Consider the following 18,752-nt stretch of genomic DNA (forward strand, 5'->3'; position numbering starts at 1 on the left):
TAGCACCTCTCAGTCGCTCACAAACCAAATGACATACAGACACCCCTTCCTGGAATTGCCCTATATATTCAAGGAGCAGTTTCAGTATAGATTAAATCATTTAAAACTGTTTCATGTACCAAATGCATAACAACTGTACATAAGTAACACCTGGATATTACTAAGAATTACTTGCAAATCAATAAAAGATTCTTTAATGGTGAAGACACAGTACTGGAATTTATCTGGAGAAAATAATTTAAGTAATAGCTCACAATTATATAAATATTTTTAAAACTAAGATGCACCTAAATTGGCCTATGTAAAAGGGCTTGTCTGTTTGCAAACATCAATCAAACATTCAAAAAACTTTTATTTTAGGGGGGGGGGGGGGCTAATTTCTGTGGTGGTGAGAGTAGACCAATAGTAGTTTATCTACTCTCAACAGAACAAAAAAGAACAAATATAAGAGAAATTGGAATAGCAAAACAGGAGCTTAACAGAAGAAAACTTGGAGGAATAAATTCAAATGAATTCTTTTGCACTAGTTAAAGATTCTCAATGTTCTGTGATTTATGATCATAGAAATAACGGCAACTAAGAAACATTACAGCCAATACCATCAAGATATTTACCTGAGTGAAAATAGTAGGATGATACATAACGGCACCTGGTTCAATTATCCAGACGGCAAAATTACAGGCATAAGTGTTCTGGGACCACAGAAGATTGCACCATACCTAGAAGTGAATCATCAATTAACACAATGATACATAACTTACAATAATTTACTCTAGATGTACAAGAAAAAGAGAGAAATATTTACAATGTTGAAACGGTTTGATACTAACATAAGACTGGACCAACTAATGTAAATATTAAAAACTGATCTTCGCGCTCGAACTATAGGAGATCCTAACCTCGCTTTTTTGGCCGCGCACGCAGATTCACCCTATTGCGTGGAGGAAATTAACCACGGTGGCACATTATGGAGGCAGGATCTGAATCGTTACATATTCAGATCATATTTTTAACAGTTATGACCGTCAAGGTCAACATATTGTCTATCAGGGCTAAAGACGCGGATCTGTGCTGTCACACGCTACCTGCTACACACTTGTTTACGTCCCACCCACACCATAACAAACGCTACCGGGCAATGCACACACCATTACGAGGAATGATTCCTTGCCCCATATCCATACTTATGTAGGTTCGCTTCTTTTTTAACACTTAAACCCTTGTGCGTGATGTGACTAAAAATTGGCAACAAGCATACTTCAATTTTCGTCATACGACGATGTCGATCAATTTCGAAACCAACTATTATTATACAACAGAATTGATCATTGAAGGCGATGTGATAATTTAACAGCACAACAGCGCATGATTTCGGACTCAATAATTGTGGAAGAACACTCACCACAAATTTGGCAACGGATCATTCCCAGCAACGTGATTTATGAGGGACTATGTCATTAATACATACCCGTGAGCTAGGCCTGGCCAGGGCCTCAATTTTCTCGAGTGTCCTCGTCGCGAAAATGCAAAGGTTTGCGATCTTACACGAACGGATATTTACATGAAATACGCACCTAGCTAAATAGTTACAATACATTGGGATCAAAATACTTACCTTAATGTGAAATTGAGGTTTCAGAGCATTCGGAGTCAATTCTAAATTTTCACAGATCGCATCACTTTACAGGCGCCATTATCATTTTGATTTCCACTGCCTTCTAATAACAAAACGGCACAATGACATTTTTGCAGGTTGCTACTGCTACAGCACGTGGGTTGCGGCGGGTGATGTAGCAGTAGCAGAGCACGAACATACTACCTTCCCTTCCTCCCGAACCCGAACGAACTCCGAACAGTTCTGAACACGCTAACCGTGAAAACCGTTCAAACAGGGTTCATAGCATAACTCAACCAACCAAACCAGACAACGTCTGCAGTTTAACCATAGAACGTGTGTTTTGACTTCATGTGTTTAAGACAACTAGACTGATTCTATTTTTTTGATTATTATTGCGGCCGAAGATTAGCAACATATTTGTCCATTAGGGAACCTTTTGTTTTGAGAAAAAGTGTATAATGTCAGAAGTAACGAAATGAATTCGAAATATTTGAATAAATTGCCTAGTTTATCCGACGGGGAGCTGTACGTACGAGATCACTCCAGGATCAATCGGTTATTGGTGACATATATTGATTGTTGATCGGTAATACCTAATTTGGAACATACGCTCAATGAGTTTGCGTTCTATCTACCTAGTTTGCGTTCTATCTACCTATTACTTATCACTTCACCCATCTCATCAATCAATTTTGCCGAGGAGAATTTTCCCGGACTGCGCCAGGGTTTATATTTAGCGCTTCGACACTAGGCTCACAAACCTCACAAACCGATAGTTTTGGTTAGACTTCATCACACGGTATCCAATAATCCAATAACTATCCCCAGTCTTTACCTTAACTATTGTCGATTTTCTTTATTAAGAAATTCTTCTCATGATAATATTATAAAAATATTTTTTTTTTTTAAACGGCCACAAAACGACCGTTCTTCTAACAAGTGTATGTCGTCTGCTTTGGAGTAGTCTCTTTGAATCGGCACAGATTGCACCAATGAATGGGAAATACTTTGTGTCGTTGTGTCACATCATCAGTGAAAAGTTTCGGCTGCAGTAAAACTGCTTTTTATCGTGAAGTGTACAACTTATCCTTATATATCGGGCAGCCTTCAGAGCATCTGACGGTTTCGACGGCTGTTTAAGCGGGAACAGAACGTACCCCGAACGACGTCTTTGCCAATGACGTCATATTGCTACGGGGCTTGCAGGGTCTAGTTGAAGGAAGCCGCACCCTACTTGATCTGTGTCTGGTAAACATATTCGTTTATGTGTGTTCCCCAAAGGACATTGAGTGGTTCTAGTGCGTTTAAATGAATGTTTGACTGATGCTGGAAGTGTTAGAACTCTGGTGAAATAGTTGGGCGCGGTCTGTGCCTGGACCTGGGCGTGGAGCGGAGTGAGTAGTTCAGTGCTGTGGTGCGGCAGGAAGACAGGTCCTTGGAATTCGAAGAAAAGGTAAGCCAATAAAAAATATTCTCGAAGTTTTAATGACTTTTCGATGTCCAATGCGATTATGTACTCCGTATGTGACCCATAACGAACTCAGTTAAAGGACAGCGTCCTATTAATTTTTTTCCACGACGCCTGTAGGGTAGGCAGCCATTGACCCGCAATGAACGATTATGTTATTCTTCTGTCAAAATTCGGTCTTTTCTTCGTTGTTTGCGTTGTTAGTGCAATTGATTAAACTGTAAGAGTCTCACCTTCTTTTTCACTCCGGACATCTGAAATGCACCTTATCCTGTAGCGAATTCGGTTAGGCTTGTTAAGGTTGTTAATTTATGTTTACTTGGTGAATATTTAATTGCTGATGCATGTTAAACATTTTTAATCCTCAATGTTTCATTCAACCAAATTTCTAATCTGTGAGGATTTTATATCTTTGAATGCAACGAATGTTTTATTTCGAGGGAGAAAAGTTAGGTTATGTCAAAATCTTGTCAAACTTTAAAGCTCCTTTTTTCTGTGTGCACAAATCCTTTTGTTCTCTCTGTTTCTGCCAAGTATGCGAACTCCTTTGTAGACATAGAGATCTTGACTGATGTTTAGGGTGAATTGGATTTGCAATCTTAGGGTTATGATAATGCACTTCTATGCCTATCATTCCTAGCTGCGCTCTTTGACCACTGTTAGTGTATCGTTTGACGCTCTTGGCTCTTTTGTATTTAATATCAAGAATACTGTCAATTTATTATTACTTTTTGTTTGTTTTGAAATTATTAATATTCAGGCAATTATTCTGTATCCTTCCTAGTCAGTAATTGTTTTATTAGTGCAAAACTACTTAATATTTCACTCGGAGAAATTGCTGTTTCATATAATTTTATTCCAAGCCTTTTGGTTTAACTACTTTGTATGACATTTTTTTATCAACTTGTTACGAGGAAACACTTAGGTCTGGGAAATTTTCTATTTGGACAGAGGCTAAGTGGCAATCCTTCTGCTTTTCTCAAAAATGTATTCAATTTCCAAGTTTTGATGTAACTGTTAGGAGTTAACTCTGTTTTCGGCTGTGGGAAATTTGTGGATCACCTTGGAATGTTTTAATACATGATTCTAATACTAAAGGTACATTGAGATGTGCACTGCATTGCAAGGTAATTGTAGTTGTCATTTTTTAAGTTTCCATTCCTTAACTAATATCTTGCTTGTTTTTTAATTGGTTTAAAACTAGATTTTTTTTTGTGCAGTGCAAGGTAGTCGACCGTCTTTTTAAGTTGTGTTGTTATTACATCCTCGGCAAGTCCCAAAAGATAGTATTCTCTTCTCAGAATATCTCACTCGGTGTGTATGTGTTCTTACTTACAATAATTTAGACATCTTTATTGTTTTTCTTTTTCCATTTTATGAGTGATCATGAACATGCAAATGTAGGTATCTGAAAATGAATTCTGCTTGAATAATTTGAAGGTGCATGGTATATTGTGTGTAGGTTACTCTGTGGGGTATTCCTGGGAAGGCACAAAATGTGGCACCTTTTAGCTGAGACAGGATAGGAAAGGGCGTCTACCTAAAATATTTCTCTTAAGGGTCCCAAATCGTTTTTCTTATTTCTACTTATTGAAAACAGAGTTTTGACGACTCAATTGCTCTTCTGCATCATTCCCTTTACGCAAGAAATGAGATTCAAACATAATTTTGTTCCTTTTAAAGGACTATGGGAAAAAATGGAGCCTGATATTTTCGTTTTTAAGATGAGCATCAATCCAATACAAGACAACATTTTTGTAACTTTTCGAAAACAAATTTCAAGTTCTGGGTGCTGTAGTCCATTCGAAAGGTGAGGGATGTCTTTTGGGTTCGTCTGACATGGTGATGATTCGAGGATTTGACCGTGCACCGGGTGTTGCGGGTTGCCGGATGGGGGACCCGTAGGACGCCATTCGGCCCGAAAGGGTACGTCAAGCTGCAACACTGCGGTGTCCGCTTTGATATAGAGTTCTATAGGACTCTACTGTGATGTATACATTTAGGCGCACCTTTCTGGCCTTTTCAAGCGTCTAATTTTAGTGTGGCGGAGGGTAAAATTGCATGGGTAAAATTATCCATGCAAAAGTTAGTAACTTTCAACTTTTGTCCTACTGCTATCAGAAGTATTGACTGTATCCCATACTTTCCATAAAGTAATAATTGGTCATGTCACAAACCGTAAAGCGTGGTATAGCTCCATAAACGCCAGTAGCAATTTCTGAGAGTGGGGTCGTATTCAGTTTGCCTAGTGAGTCGAAATGACACCGAATTTTAAACCATAGGCGTGTACCATACGAACCTTTCGAACGTTAATAGAATTTCACTGGTAAAGCAAGTGTTAAATTTTGCACATCAATTGATGTTTAAGTTCAAGTGTGCATTTTCTAGACACATTGTGGTGCAACTTGAGTCAAACAGCACGTAATGTGCATAACTTGTACACGTTGGTGTGCAAATTTTGCACACTTGGTTTATCAGTGTATATGTACCAGGTGGCTGGCTAACCTCGCTCATTTCTGTCGCTATGCTTTACCGCTACTGCACCAACGAGTGCGGGCGGGCTTGCCTATTTGCCCGTGACTATGGCGCCTTACGAGCCAAGCGAGTATACAGGCAGCGAGTAGGCACTCGTGCTTGCGGTACAGCATCACAACAGGAGTGAGCGGGGTTAATCAGCCACCTGGTACATCAATGGGTTCTCACTCAAATAGATTGTGAGTGGGAGGAGGAAAGGGCGCCTCATGACACCATAGCTTTATTCGTTTGAACGGTAAGTTTGCATGCCGACCCAACCAGTAGCCTTTCTTATTCGACGTCGATGAGACCTCTAATAGACAGTGTCGTGTATTTTCGGACAATTTAGATGTCTATTTATTGCGTATGTTAGGGCTACGACAAGTGTTGCGGGTTTGCATACCGTGTAGTAGACGCCGAGTACCGGGTGGAGCGAGTGGGTAAACCCTCAAACCTGACACACGATATAGGTGTCTATTTGGTCCAAAATTAGACCTCAACCTCTCACTGTGAAAAATATCGTCGTGAATTTACTATCCATATTTTGTGATCAATATTTACAAAATATTATATAAATATATGACACCCCAAACTTGCTCGTCGATGAATTCCGAGCCGATACAACGTGGTTGTAATTTTTCAATTTTTAATTTTACCACACGCGCCAAGGAAAGTTTTGCCGTAAAACCTACAACTAATTTTCACAGTGCTTAAGGACGTTTAGCAGACGCCGAGTACCGGGCGTAACTGTGAATACGCAGCAGTGTTGCGGGATTGCATACTCAATATGGCCGCAGGGGCCATGGCCCCTTACGGGTGTAAAGAGTAGGCAAACCTGCAACACTGCTGCGTATTCACAGTTACACCCGGTGCATAGATAAAACACGTCTGGCTGGGGAGTGGCACCCCTTGTAAAAAAATTGTGTAAATCGTGGTTTAAACGGTGTCTGTCTGACTTTGACGTACGGTACGGTGCAAAATCTGAACCCTTCGCGAAGGTCGAAAGTACTTTTCATCTAGTTAGACACAACAAGGTGTTAAACGAAACACACATTTCAACTTCGACCTCAATCGACGCACGCAATGACAATCGTGACTTTTTACCATCCCGTAAACTGACACACACGCGTTCTTATCAATGCTCAGACGATTTTGAGCCGTCAACTAGTTTTGACCTTTCGGTATGTGCACACCCGTTTCCGAGGTAAAGTACCCCGCTCGCTGCTTATTTCCTTCAGTCCAGGGCGCGAAGCTCCTGCAGTCAAAAGAAACGTCAAGAGATGGCGTCGCGTGGGAATTTGTGATAATTCGTGCTCGTACTAAATGCAGGTTTCCGGCCGAGGGGGAAAGGGGAGGGGGGGGGAGAAGCGGCGGGAGGAGGCGCGCGTAGTGCGGTAGTGTTTCCATCAGCAGCGCGAACTGAACACGCCTCCCCTCCCGTGCCCCCGCCCGCCCCGCTCACTTGGCCTCACTCAGCATCAACTCTACCTCCCTCCTGCCCCTCCCCTGCCGCACCGTTGCCCGCAACACTCCGTGGTTCAGGCCGTCAGTACCTTCCCTCCCTCCCCCGCTCGCCCCGTGTCTCCCGCCGCTCTGCGCATGGCTCCTGCTGTACCGCCCCGCCCCGCTGCCATGCCTACACGCACAAGAGACCAAATGCACCGCCCGTGACTGAGGCTGAGCACGCCGACGCGACACCTGTCTGGCCGAACACTTTCCCCGGGCCGGAAGTACTCTTCCAGGGTGGGGGCTCTCGGGGCGCGGGGAAGGACCATTGCGGGAAGAGAGGAGAGGGGGGGGGGGCGTTTATCAAACAAACTGTGACGTGCGTTCCGCCACAGGGGATGAATGTTTCCGCGGACTCGGAACAAAAATACATCTTTTTGCTCGGTTCGTCGGGCTTTTCAGGAAGAGCGCCCCCTCCTCCCCGCCGTGCGAATGTGTCCGTCCCAACTGGCACGCTGGCATCACTCGCGGCGAGTACACGCCCCGCCGCCGCGCCCCCCGACGGCGTGCCCCGGCGCCCCGCCCAGTGGTTCACGTGCTTTAGGCGCGGCCCCGGCGCCGCCACCCTGTTCCCGCCCCGACGTCTGGAGATGATTAACTTGTCGCGGGCCGCCGCCGCGACCCCCCCCCCTCTTTTTCCTCCCATGGCTCCGTGACGGCCCCTCCATGATTCTTATGACATTTGTCGCGCAGCCCCGGCCCGGCTCAGCGTGCTGAGGGACGCCCCCTCAGCACGCTGCCTGTTGGCTGACGTGATTTAGTGGCGGCCCCTCAGCCCTCGGCCTCCGACTCGCAGCTCCCCTCAGCAGGTTCGGGAGAGAGAAAGGGAGATGGTGGGGGCGCAGGACGGGGCGGGCGAGGGTGGTTGTCGGCGCCGCTCGGGCCGCCCTCGGCTCGGCCCCGTTCGGCTCGCGGGGGGTCGCGGGGGCGCGGCGGGGCTGGGCCGGGCCGCGGGCGGTGGGGGAGGGGCCCTGGTCGCTGTACTCCGCTCCAACAGTTGACGGCAGGGCGTGGCGAGGTGAGGAGCCGAGCGGTGCGGAGCGTGGCGCAGCGTGGCGGTGCGTGGCGGTGCGGTGAGGCCCGGGCGAGCGGTGCGGTGCGGAGCGTAGCGGAGCGGGTGGTTCGCCGCAGTGAGAGACTAGGGGACAGGCCGGGCCGGCCAGCCACAGAGCGAGCGTGCGTGCGTGCGTGCGTGCGGCCGAGCGTGTGCGAGCAAGCGAGCGCGCGGGTCGTGCGCGAGTGACGTGAGTGCAGTGGTGGTGCAGTGTGGTAGTGAAGTGGCGGGCCGAGCTCAACGCCCCCCCAACCCCGTCAAGCATGCGTGTGGCTAGTTGCCTATGACTGGTGAGTACTTCAGCAACAAGCACCCCCTGGCACACCGGTGTACGTGCCCGGCCCCTGGCCGCGACGACCCCGTCCTGTCGGGCCGGGGCGGCCGTTTCGTCCCGTCCAGCACCGGCCGCGGCTCGGCTGCCCACCTTCCCTCCCCCTGCCCGCCGCGCGCCCTCCCTCCGCGGGCCAGCAGGTCGGGCAGCGCCGCGCCGCGCAGCTCGCGCAGGCCGGGCAGAACCGCGCAGACCGGGCAGAACCGATCAATATCCTGATGGACGGGCGCCTGGCGGGGCGTGGGGCGGGGCGAGGGGCGGTGAGGCGGGCGGGCGGGCGGCTGGACGGTAGTGGGTCGGTAACATTTTGTTTTACTGTCAATGAGAATGGCGGCGCCCAGACTGCGACTTCTGCCCCACCATCAAAAGAGTTGTACAGTTGGCGAACAGTGTCAGTCACTCTCCCCTCCCCCTTCCTCCCAATTTAAAATCTCGGCCTCTGCTCTGTCGTCCGGTATAGGGAAAGAGATGGTCAATTGTGCGGCCGTTTGACACGGGATGAGAGAACTGAACCGAATGGGCGCGCGCCGGGCCGACGTTGTGACGTCGGGGATCATGTCCCGGGTGGAGGGGCAGGACGTGTCGTGTTCACGCGGGTCCGTCAGCGCCTAGGGCCTTCTCCGGCGCGAGCACGGCTTACTTTCTGAAAGCGCCCCCGGGACGGGTTGCGGCGGGGGAGTCGCTCCATGCACTCTCGGCAACGCATCGCGGCATAAAGTGGTCTAATTGAGTGCGCTTCAGGAGGAATGCTAGTGCCCCCCCCCCCTCTTTCCCAACCTCCCCGCACGCTTCCGTTGCGGAGGGCCGCGGTGCGGGTCTGGGGCCCCAGGGCCAGGCTGGGTCGGTGTGGGTGTTGCCACGCCGCGTCCCGGAGCGAGGACTGGAAGCTGGGAGGGAAGGCCGGCCCCCCGGCTGGACTAGCGAGGCCCGCGCGCTCCTACCGGGGGGGCAATGAGGTCCAATGAAGTCGAAGATGAAGGCCGGTGACGCCGCGTGCGTCCTGGAGCGACGACGACTGGGCGGGAGGCCGGCGCCGTGTGGCCCTGCACGCGCTCCTACCCCGTGGGGCTTGCTGAAGGTCGGCTCCCCGGGGGGTTCGGACCAGCCGGCGGGCCCTCCTGGGCCGGGTGCCCTCTCAGAGACAAAAATTACAGTGGGCGCCTCTCGTTAGTGCAATTGCCATCTATTCATGCGTACTCTCAGTGATTGCACCAACACGCACGCAAGTTTGAATACTAGCTGCGATTGAATTTTGCAATTTGACAAATTAGTTAACGAAGTATAACTAAACCCAAATAGTTTTGAGAGCGCGGATTATTTGAGGAATATGTTACTAAATAATACACAGTTTAGTTTTATTAGCCATGACCGAGGCGAAATACATCGATTATTATTGTACTCCAAGGCTTTGAAAACTTAAGCGCTCCGCGGGCTGTTGCAGGACGTCTGGGCTGGGCCTGGGCCGGCAGGAAAGCGCAGCCACCCGAGATGAAAGCGTGCTTTTACGTCGGCTGGCTGGGTCGCAACACTTGTGGCTCGATATCACTGCGAGGAGGAAGGGCCTTATTACTTTAGTCATTTTAGTGTCTCGGCGGGCTGTGGCTGCCTTATGGTGCAGAGGTACATCAAAGCAACCATCTCTCGGAGGATTTGAAGCCTGGAAGTCTTATTTTGCTCTACATATTGGTTGGTCAGTTTGAAAAAAGACACGTCTTGTGCGCATCTGCAGTTCCGCGCGCGGCGCACCCCGGCTAGGCACATAGCGGCACAAGATCATGGGCCAGAAGTTTTTTTTATGGCTTTGGTGACGCAGACGAAGGAAAAAAATGCTGAGGCGCTCGCTACGTTAAGTGCAGTCCGAACGATAAGGCCCGATAGAGGTGTGTCTGCGCTGCGATACAAACCTCCGGAGTGGCGCGCACCTAACGTTTGGGTTAAGGAAGGATGAACCTCAGAAGGAGAACCGTCTGATAAACCTCGTAGACGTTTACTCTACATCAATGTATACTCGTCCTTGATTTAGGAGAAGCATTGTATTTGTCAGCAACCATCACGTTTAGCAAGCGTAGCAGGGCCTGCTGGAAATGAAATTCCGAATTTTCCAACAAATTTCGGCGCAATTCATTTGGAAATAACTTTTTTCAGAACCCTTTCGAATACAGTAATGTTAAATTTTACACCTTTATAGAGAGCGAGGGAGTCACAACTCCAGCAATCTGGTGTACACCCTGGCAATCTATGATAACCTTCGGCAATCTCTAGGCAATCACTGAAAATGCCAGAGTCAGGTACCTTACTCTCAGGAGAGCGAGATCAATGACACAAAAAATCTCACTCTCCTGAGAGCGAGATAGCTGACTCTCACTCAAATTAAGTCATAATTTGCGGTTCCTCACTGCAATAGGGCGCGGCCAGGGAAGTCTTACTCCTCTAGAGTGAGAATTCGGTGCATATGACTAAAATAAGGTGAGCCTTAAAGTCATCGCTCCGATTGAGCGAGGCAAAATTGTCTCACTCATTTCCAGCAAGGCACCTCACTCACAGGTTTTCAGTGATCGGACCCAAAAGCCATGTTTGCCTACGTTCAGGGTGCAAGTAGTGCGATTTAACTAGTTCCAGGCGTTTTATGCCCTTGATAGCAAAATATTCGTCTAGCAATCTAAACCTATTTGTAACAGTGTGCAGGATTGTTTCCCTAGATGATAGCGTGCCGGAGTGGGTGGTACGGGGTGGAGTAGCCTGGCCTGCTCCATTCGGCTAGACGCATAGACTGCAAGCCCTCGGCCTGAGGCTCTGCCGGCTGCCGGCCGACGGCTAAATATACCGGCAGGGCGAGCGGGCCTGGCGAAGTCCTGCAGGGGCCGGCCCGGCTCATGTCAGCCACCGGCCACCACCGGCCGGCGTACTGGAGAGAGAGAGACAGACAGACAGGCTGAGGAGATCCAGCTCTGCCGCTCAAACGCCGGGAGTCTTTGGTTGGTTTCTTAGGTGTTGTCCAGAAAGGAAATCCGATTTTCTCAGACTCAGTCGTTAAAATAACGGGAGCTCGGCGCCTGCGATACGTGGGGTAGACCACCCCGCAGTACACGCATGCACTGTAGGCACGATGTTGCCTACCTACCAGGCGCTATAGGAGCTCGCATACACACTGAGAACTGGTTGGCGTCTGATGACGCCAAAATACTGGCATCTTCTGATGAACGCCAAATTTTGGCGTATTTTGACGCCAACTATTGTCGTCCTTTTGGAAGACGCCTAATAGTGACGTCAAAAGAGGCCAGAATTTTGCGTCATTTACCATTGGAACGCCAAATCTTGGCGTCTCATGACGCCAACCAGTTTACAGTGTAGGGTTCATCTGCTTGTTTCGTAACTGCGAATGATGAACGTGCTTTCTGGATGATTCAAAGGTGGCCGATGACCCCACAGCGTGCAGACTGCTACACTGTAAACTGATTGGCGTCTTCTTACGCCAAAATATTAGCGTTGGCGTTCAAAGACGCCAGGTTTTGACGTTCTAAGACGAAGAATGCTAACATTTGGCTTCTGAGAAGAAGAACGCCAACGCCAACCAGTGAACAGTGCCACACGGCAGGTATTAGAATTTTGCCTCAGGCCAGCAATGGTCAGCGACCGACGACATTCGGGTGAGAAACGAGGTTTTCTCCTCCCCTGTCAATGGCTGTCTAAGACCTGTATCGGAGTCTCCAACTCTCCAACGCTTGCCAGCGGTACAGTCACTTTTTAGGCAACATCGTCGAGGTGGGGGCAGGGGGGAGGGGGCACAATCTTGACATACGCGGGATGTTAAATAACCTAGTTGGTGCTTTAAAGATGTCTATAATTGGCATTTGCGGTAAAACTGCCCCTCATGCACAAAAGGGCCACAGTTTGTGGCACAGTTTTAAAATCCTACGAAGCAATGCTTTGCAATTTTAAAAGTGTACATTTTTTAGGTACGTTACGTACCGTAAACGCCTATTTTGGGTATAAGGAGCAGTTTTATAGCGAATACCGTAAGACAGTTTTGAAGCAACAACAGGGATACAGTCCTAAAAGCCCGAGTACGTCAAGAGTGCTCCCCCCGTCTAGAAGACATTGCGGTTCTTTAAAGTGTTTGTGCCGCATTTTTGCGTTACGGACCTCTGGTACTGGTACGTCAGGCAAACGGATATGGAGAGTGCACGATGTCATATCTGCCTCCCTTCCACCTTGTCGGAGAGCTCGGTTGACAGTCCGCTTGCGTCCCGGTAAGTCGCCCCCTCCCCTCTTCACGTCTCACCCATTTCGGGTCTACCGGCCCGACAATCCGACTAAAAATTGTGGGTTGCGTTTGGCTTTTGTAAATTGCGGAGCGGGCGGGCAAGATCCAACAACGCTCTGCGCGCTCTAGCGCCCGGTTCAACCTGTCAGCCCGCCCGGTGCGATGCAAGGTCTCCGTGGCTCCTAACGGAGCGTCGAAAATCGGGGAAATTCAGCTGGTGGCGCTTCGGCCCGAGTGCTACATAGCAAGAAAAAAAGAACTTTGTGTCACAAAAAAATAGTTTGCAAGAAGCAGTTCATATTACCATGTTTCAAAATTCTTTGCAAGCTACAAAGAAAGTCGTGTGCAATACGAACCCTATTCTTTGCAAGCATTTTTCAGCACAGCATTTCAAAGAGATATTGAACAATACATCTGTTAGCACGTTTCTGGAAATAGCTGACGAGACGCTTTTGATTCTTTAACTTAAAACAGTATCACAAAATCAGTTTTATAATATCGATGCAATCCATCTAACTGTCTATCGAGCTACAATAGAAATATCGTCTTCAAAGTTTCCTCGACTGTCGCTTGATAGTTTCAAGTTACTGGGGATGACTTTGCTTGTTGTGGCTCCGCGCCCAGCCCCGCCCTGTTCGACGACCGCAGCCTGTAGGCGCAGTCGGACGAGTCGAACTACACTACCCCGCCCCGCCAGGCTGCACCCGTGCCCGTGACGCAGGTGGTGTGGTGCTGCGTTGGATCGGTATGCATCGGATCGGCAACATTGGCCCGGCGAAATGACAACAAACAAAGTGCGAGACGGCCAGTCAGGGCTAGGGACCATGGCGGGGGCGTGCCGACCGACCCCCAAGACGAGTAGACGACAGACGACACTTATAACTTCTAAACTAGATTATTATTGGCCGCTGGGTCCGCCCAAAGAAACGTGTTTTCGATTTTCTATGTCCTTCATTTACTCAGAACAAAATAAACGAATGGCAAACAGTGGAATTTCACGAGATTTTAATATCTGGGAACTTGCTCTTTTTGATGGCACCTTCAGATTCCTCGTAAAATATCCGTTCAAACGAGCCTACATGTGATGGGATTTGGAGCTCAAAGAACAAAACCGAACAAAACTCAAAACGACGTTAACTTTCATGTTCTTAGAAAACTGTGGGTCAGAACCCTGTCATTTTTCGGTCGATGGTGCCATCATAAATGTTAGTGTTAGATTAGATGATATTCCATCAAACCTAAAATATGTCGACTAGCGTCATTATGCAGTTTTATGTTATTATAAATCAACCACATACGTACTTTTAACGACCATGATAACCAACCTTTTAATTGTCACGAGTACACTCGCAAAACATGCGCAATGCATTTGAAAGAATGCGAAGAACGCCGAAGCCGAAAGTCGAGAACACGTTTCTCTGGGTTCAGGAGGCGCCATGAGTGCGGTATCGGATCGAGGCCGGTTTTCGGAAGGGGTCGTTTGTCGCCTGCTGAAAGCAGGGAGCACGGTAACTTTTTTCGGTATTTTGTTAGGGGTGCCCCCCCTTCCTCAGTCGTGACGCGCGACCCACTTTGAGTCGTAATGTTTTGTGTTCGAGGCGACGAGGCGTTGCGTCGGTCTGCTGGGGATGTGCGTGCGTTGTGCGTGCGTGATGGGCACGCCGCACGCCGCGGAGTCACGGCGGCCGCGTAGGGTGTGGCGGGCCCGCGGGCCGGGCGCCGCTGGTCGCTGGCTGGGGAGCTATCGACCGACGGACTCCTCTATCTTTTTCTTCCTCTTCCTTTCTCCCGTCGTCTCTCGCTCCCTTCCCGGGCTTATTCTTCTCGTCTGACTCCCTCGCACCCCGTCCTCGCCCTTTCCCTCTCCTTTGTTTCCGCTGTAAAGCTGTGTCGTTAAGGAATACTTCTCATAATATCGCAGGTGGCTGATTCGGCCCCGCCCACTTCCGTTATTATTCTGTATCGCATGCACGCATGCTGGAGCGGCTTACTGAGGCTGGTTTTGCGAAAACTTTTTCACAAAACTGTGCGATATCTGTGATGGTTGGGATTCCCACGACTTGTCGCATGATCACCCACCAAAAAGAATTTGATCATTTAACTAAAAGGTAAATTTCGTCTACATAGTAATGCGGCTTTTAAATTTTACCACAAATTAAATTTACACTGAGTACGTACCTCGACCAGATAAGCTTCGGCTTTGGCCTCTGGGATGAACTTAATCTAATTTAGTCTAAGTTAAGGTAATGAAAAACTATTCGTCACATCACGATTCGATCATGATCTAATTGTTTTAATTTATCAAGATATCAATATAGAAATCAAGATATCTAGAATGGGGGTATTCAGGAGGTCCCGCATACTTGTACACACTTTGGTTTCCAGAGTAGTTATTGTAGCGTGTAGCGGCTCCTCTGGGCAAGCCCTCGGAGTCCCCACTCTCAGTTCTGAGAGACCGCTGCTCGTTTATGTTGGCGCGACGCGTCGCGGGTGCACTTTACGGTACAACAATAACATAACTGTGTCGCGGTGGGTGCGCGCCGCAGCCTAGGACCACTAGATGCGTCCAGGAAAGAGGGCTGCTTGGGTGTTTGTTAGCACTGTTAAACTGCTCAACACTTTTAAGTGTGCAACTGCAAGTTAAATACTTGCAAGGGTGCAACTACAAGTTAAATACTTGCAAGTGTGCAACTCGGTAGGTGTGCACTTGCAAGTGTGCAAGTGTGCAACTCCTCGGTTGAGCACTTCCTACACATTAATCGTCCAATCTAAGCAAGTGTTCAAATAAGGAGTTGCACACTTGCAAGTGCACACCTCCCGAGTTGAACACTTGCAAGTGTACGACTACAAAGTTGCACACTTACAAGTGTTGAGCATTTGAACACTTAGTTTATCAGTGAGTCCTCGGGTTGCTGGTATGAGAAGAAAAACGCGTGCTTTCCCGGGTGTAGTGTTATCCGCACTCCGCACTCAGAAGAAGGAGTTTCTCGCTTCTCCTGCCAGCAACCCGAGAAGCCCAAGCAACCTTCTTGTAAGGACGCAGACTGTCGAACGCTTTGCTAAGGAGAGTTTGAACAATATTACGTGGGGTAGGTATAGCTTTTGCCTGAAAACATCTGGCCCTCCCCTTTTTTCGCCGTGCTGCTCTGCTGAATTTCTGAGGCCTGGGATGGGTGCGCTCCGAGCAGCTTGTGACGTCTTTGCAGCAGCAGTAGCAGATTGGCTTTCGTGTCGTTTACTGCTACTGCCTCCTCAGCAACAAACTTGATGTCGGCGGAGTTTCCTATTTTTGAGGGGGGGGGGGGTATCAACGAACAACTTGCGGTACGGGTACCAAATTAGTGCTTTTGCTCGGTCTAAAACGTACGGTGAATCCTGGAGCATTGTGAATTGCGGTGCACACTCACCACTGATAACTTTGAAATGTTTGTTAGTGTACCCATTAGTGATTAGCGTAATGTGTACTGCGTTACGCCGCGCACTTCGAAGAAGGTAATGCATAAATCCGGATCTTCGTTGCTAAGTCAATGCACTGGTAAAACAAGTGTGAATTCTTTATGTGCGCATATCACGATTTTGCACATGATATGGTGTCTCACTTTATACACTTAATTAATATACTGAATCTAAGTGTTTCTTAAATGTCGCAAGTTTGCACATTTGGACGACCCACATAACACTGTAATAAAAATCCTACTGAGGGATCGTCCAGAAAGTTTGTTCGTTTTTCTCAGATTCATTCGTTGAATTATGGGAGCTCGGCGCCTGCGAGACGCAGGGTGGGCCACCCTGCAGTACATGCTTGCACTCCAGGCAAGATATTGCCTGCCTACCAGGCGCTATGAGAGCTTGCACACTCTGAACTTGGCAGGTTCATAGCGGCAAATAACAGGCGTACTTCTAACAGTGTAGCTTACAGTGTAATCTTATCGTCAAGGTGTGCAGATTTCATACCTTGTAAACGTTGAAAAGAAAGTTACACCATAGAACACGGGCTTCCGAGTTAGCATGGTATGGTTCATGCAAAGTTCCGTGGTTTAACTACCGTATGCAGACGTGTGAGTGGCTAGCGTGTACAGAGTTACCGAGTTGGTTGGGGTGGATGGCATGCTGCGCAGTCGCGGCTACTGCTTCAACTTCAAAGAAGGGTCGCGCGTAGTGAGCTGGAGCCTCCGAAGGACGGGTTTGCCTATCGTCTCCGACCATGGCATATTATGGGTCCAAGCATAGGCATCTCGCCCGAATTCGTGTGGCCACAGCGTTAAGAGTGTGTCAACAGTCAAAGACGAGGCTGCTTGCACAACTGCATACAGAACCTTTTAAAATTATTTGACATGGGAAGATCACAGATGATGTTGTATTTTGTTTTATTTTACAATACGTACTTTTACATCTTCAACTGTAATCAAATTAATAGAAATAGGATAAGATTTTTTCCAACGTAAATATTTCAGTGAAGAACCTTCCACTACGGAATTTTGGACTAAAACTCGTCCACGTTCACGTCACTTCAGAGCTCTTCGATTTGCAGTGCCACTGTCTCGTTCGCCCGTGTACCTCTCAACGTGTGTCTAATAGAGTCGTTCCTCTCTGTTGCAGCTCCTGCCGGGTCCACGAGTGTTAAGCAATTATGAATGAGTTGGAAAGCCTACGGCAGGAAGCTGAAACATTAAAAAATGCCATCCGAGTAAGTATTTTTCTTTTTAAATGCTACATGTGTACACTTATTGTTTCCCCTTTCCCTTGCTGAGGTTTATAGTTTAGTAAAGAACGGGCATAATTTAATATATTTTCAACTTGCGTACCCCGTTTACATTTTGTTGGATCACATTAAATCACAGTAAAACTGAGAAACCGTTGCCCTCTATTGCCTCGCCTGGTTTAGCACACTGAAAAAGCATAGGTGCTATTATCCGGGATATCAGGCATGTTAAACTCGTTTTAGTGGTGCTAAAAAGCATATTTTTGTTGTTTTCTCAAAATATTTTCTGTATGAGCAAACCAATCACTTTTCGGGATATTAATAGAATTTTCTGAAATTCCGCGTCAGACGAGCCTACATTTGATACTGTTCTGAGAAACGGCCAGCAAATAAAAGACGAGTCATAAAGTACTTGATAAAATGCAATCAAACTAAAATCATGTTTGAACAAAACCCGAACCCAATTACATCGAACTACATGCAGGCTTGTTTAATGTGGAAATTTGCCTAGATTTCAAATCTAGGTCTCAAATTCCATTCCATTTGGATCTTTAATGCCTATGATAGGTCGGACCTTTGTTTTGCTAGTGCAGTTTTTGATTACTTTGAACTGACGTGTGGCCGACGTTTTGTCGGTGCTCCACTCTGACGGGCCTGCTGCGCCCATCACCCAGACAGTCACGCCATCACGAAATCAGACCGGCGTCCGCCGCTTCAAACGGCCAGCGCCAGCGCGATCAATTTGCCTGCAACATCCTAGCTGCTGGCCAGCCGCCCCGGTCCCGGCCGTCCCGGGGCGCGTGCCGCCGAGCCGAGGGCCCCCGCCCGATACGCTGCGTTGCCCGCCCGCCCTCGGCGCGGCTCGGTGTGATTATAAGACGGGATCCTTGGCTTTGTTTCTTCCCTAACAGTGTCCCCAGTTATCTCTACTGACGGCCCCGCCCCTTTCCCCGGAGCTATAGGTGGGCTATGTGTAAGCTACGTGCTACGTCGCGTCGCAGTCGAGCTGGCCGCGTCGCAACTTCGGGGGGGAAATTGGAGGGAAGAGGAGCAGCCTTGCCTACGCTTCCGTGCGGGCGGGGGCGGGGCTGGCGGGACTTGGTCAGCCTCCCCCTCGCTCACCCCCCGCAGACCGCCCCCCCGTGCAACTCCTCGGTTGAGCACTTCCTACACATTAATCGTCCAATCTAAGCAAGTGTTCAAATAAGGAGTTGCACACTTGCAAGTGCACACCTCCCGAGTTGAACACTTGCAAGTGTACGACTACAAAGTTGCACACTTACAAGTGTTGAGCA

At 48.3% G+C, this 18,752-nt stretch overlaps 2 protein-coding genes across 7 annotated transcripts in view; one reads left to right on the forward strand and one right to left on the reverse strand.

Annotated features, from left to right (window-relative positions):
- The window catches only part of LOC113211921 (zinc finger protein 436), a 7,562-nt gene extending 5,779 nt beyond the window's left edge, over nt 1-1,783 (reverse strand). The window contains exons 1-2 of one of the 5 annotated variants that reach the window (XM_026430457.2): nt 1,616-1,783; nt 615-719 (exon numbers count right to left, since the gene is read on the reverse strand). In XM_026430457.2, the coding sequence (XP_026286242.2) occupies nt 615-641 (27 nt within the window). In that variant the 5' untranslated portion in view covers nt 642-719; nt 1,616-1,783. The other 4 variants (XM_052270906.1, XM_026430459.2, XM_052270908.1 and 1 more) reach the window with 4 other exon arrangements.
- Nucleotides 1,784-2,787: 1,004 nt separating this feature from the next.
- Nucleotides 2,788-18,752, forward strand: part of LOC113211925 (guanine nucleotide-binding protein G(I)/G(S)/G(T) subunit beta-1) — a 35,956-nt gene continuing 19,991 nt past the window's right edge. The window contains exons 1-2 of one of the 2 annotated variants that reach the window (XM_026430464.2): nt 2,788-3,071; nt 17,355-17,442. In XM_026430464.2, coding sequence (XP_026286249.1) covers nt 17,386-17,442 — 57 coding nt within the window. In that variant the 5' untranslated portion in view covers nt 2,788-3,071; nt 17,355-17,385. Of the gene's footprint in view, nt 3,072-8,103; nt 8,451-17,354; nt 17,443-18,752 lie in introns of those variants that run through there. The other variant, XM_026430463.2, reaches the window with a different exon arrangement.

This window comes from Frankliniella occidentalis, unplaced genomic scaffold (assembly GCF_000697945.3).
Source record: "Frankliniella occidentalis isolate FOCC.00 unplaced genomic scaffold, Focc_3.1 Scaffold143, whole genome shotgun sequence".
In the NCBI taxonomy this organism is placed as follows: Eukaryota; Metazoa; Arthropoda; class Insecta; order Thysanoptera; family Thripidae; genus Frankliniella; species Frankliniella occidentalis.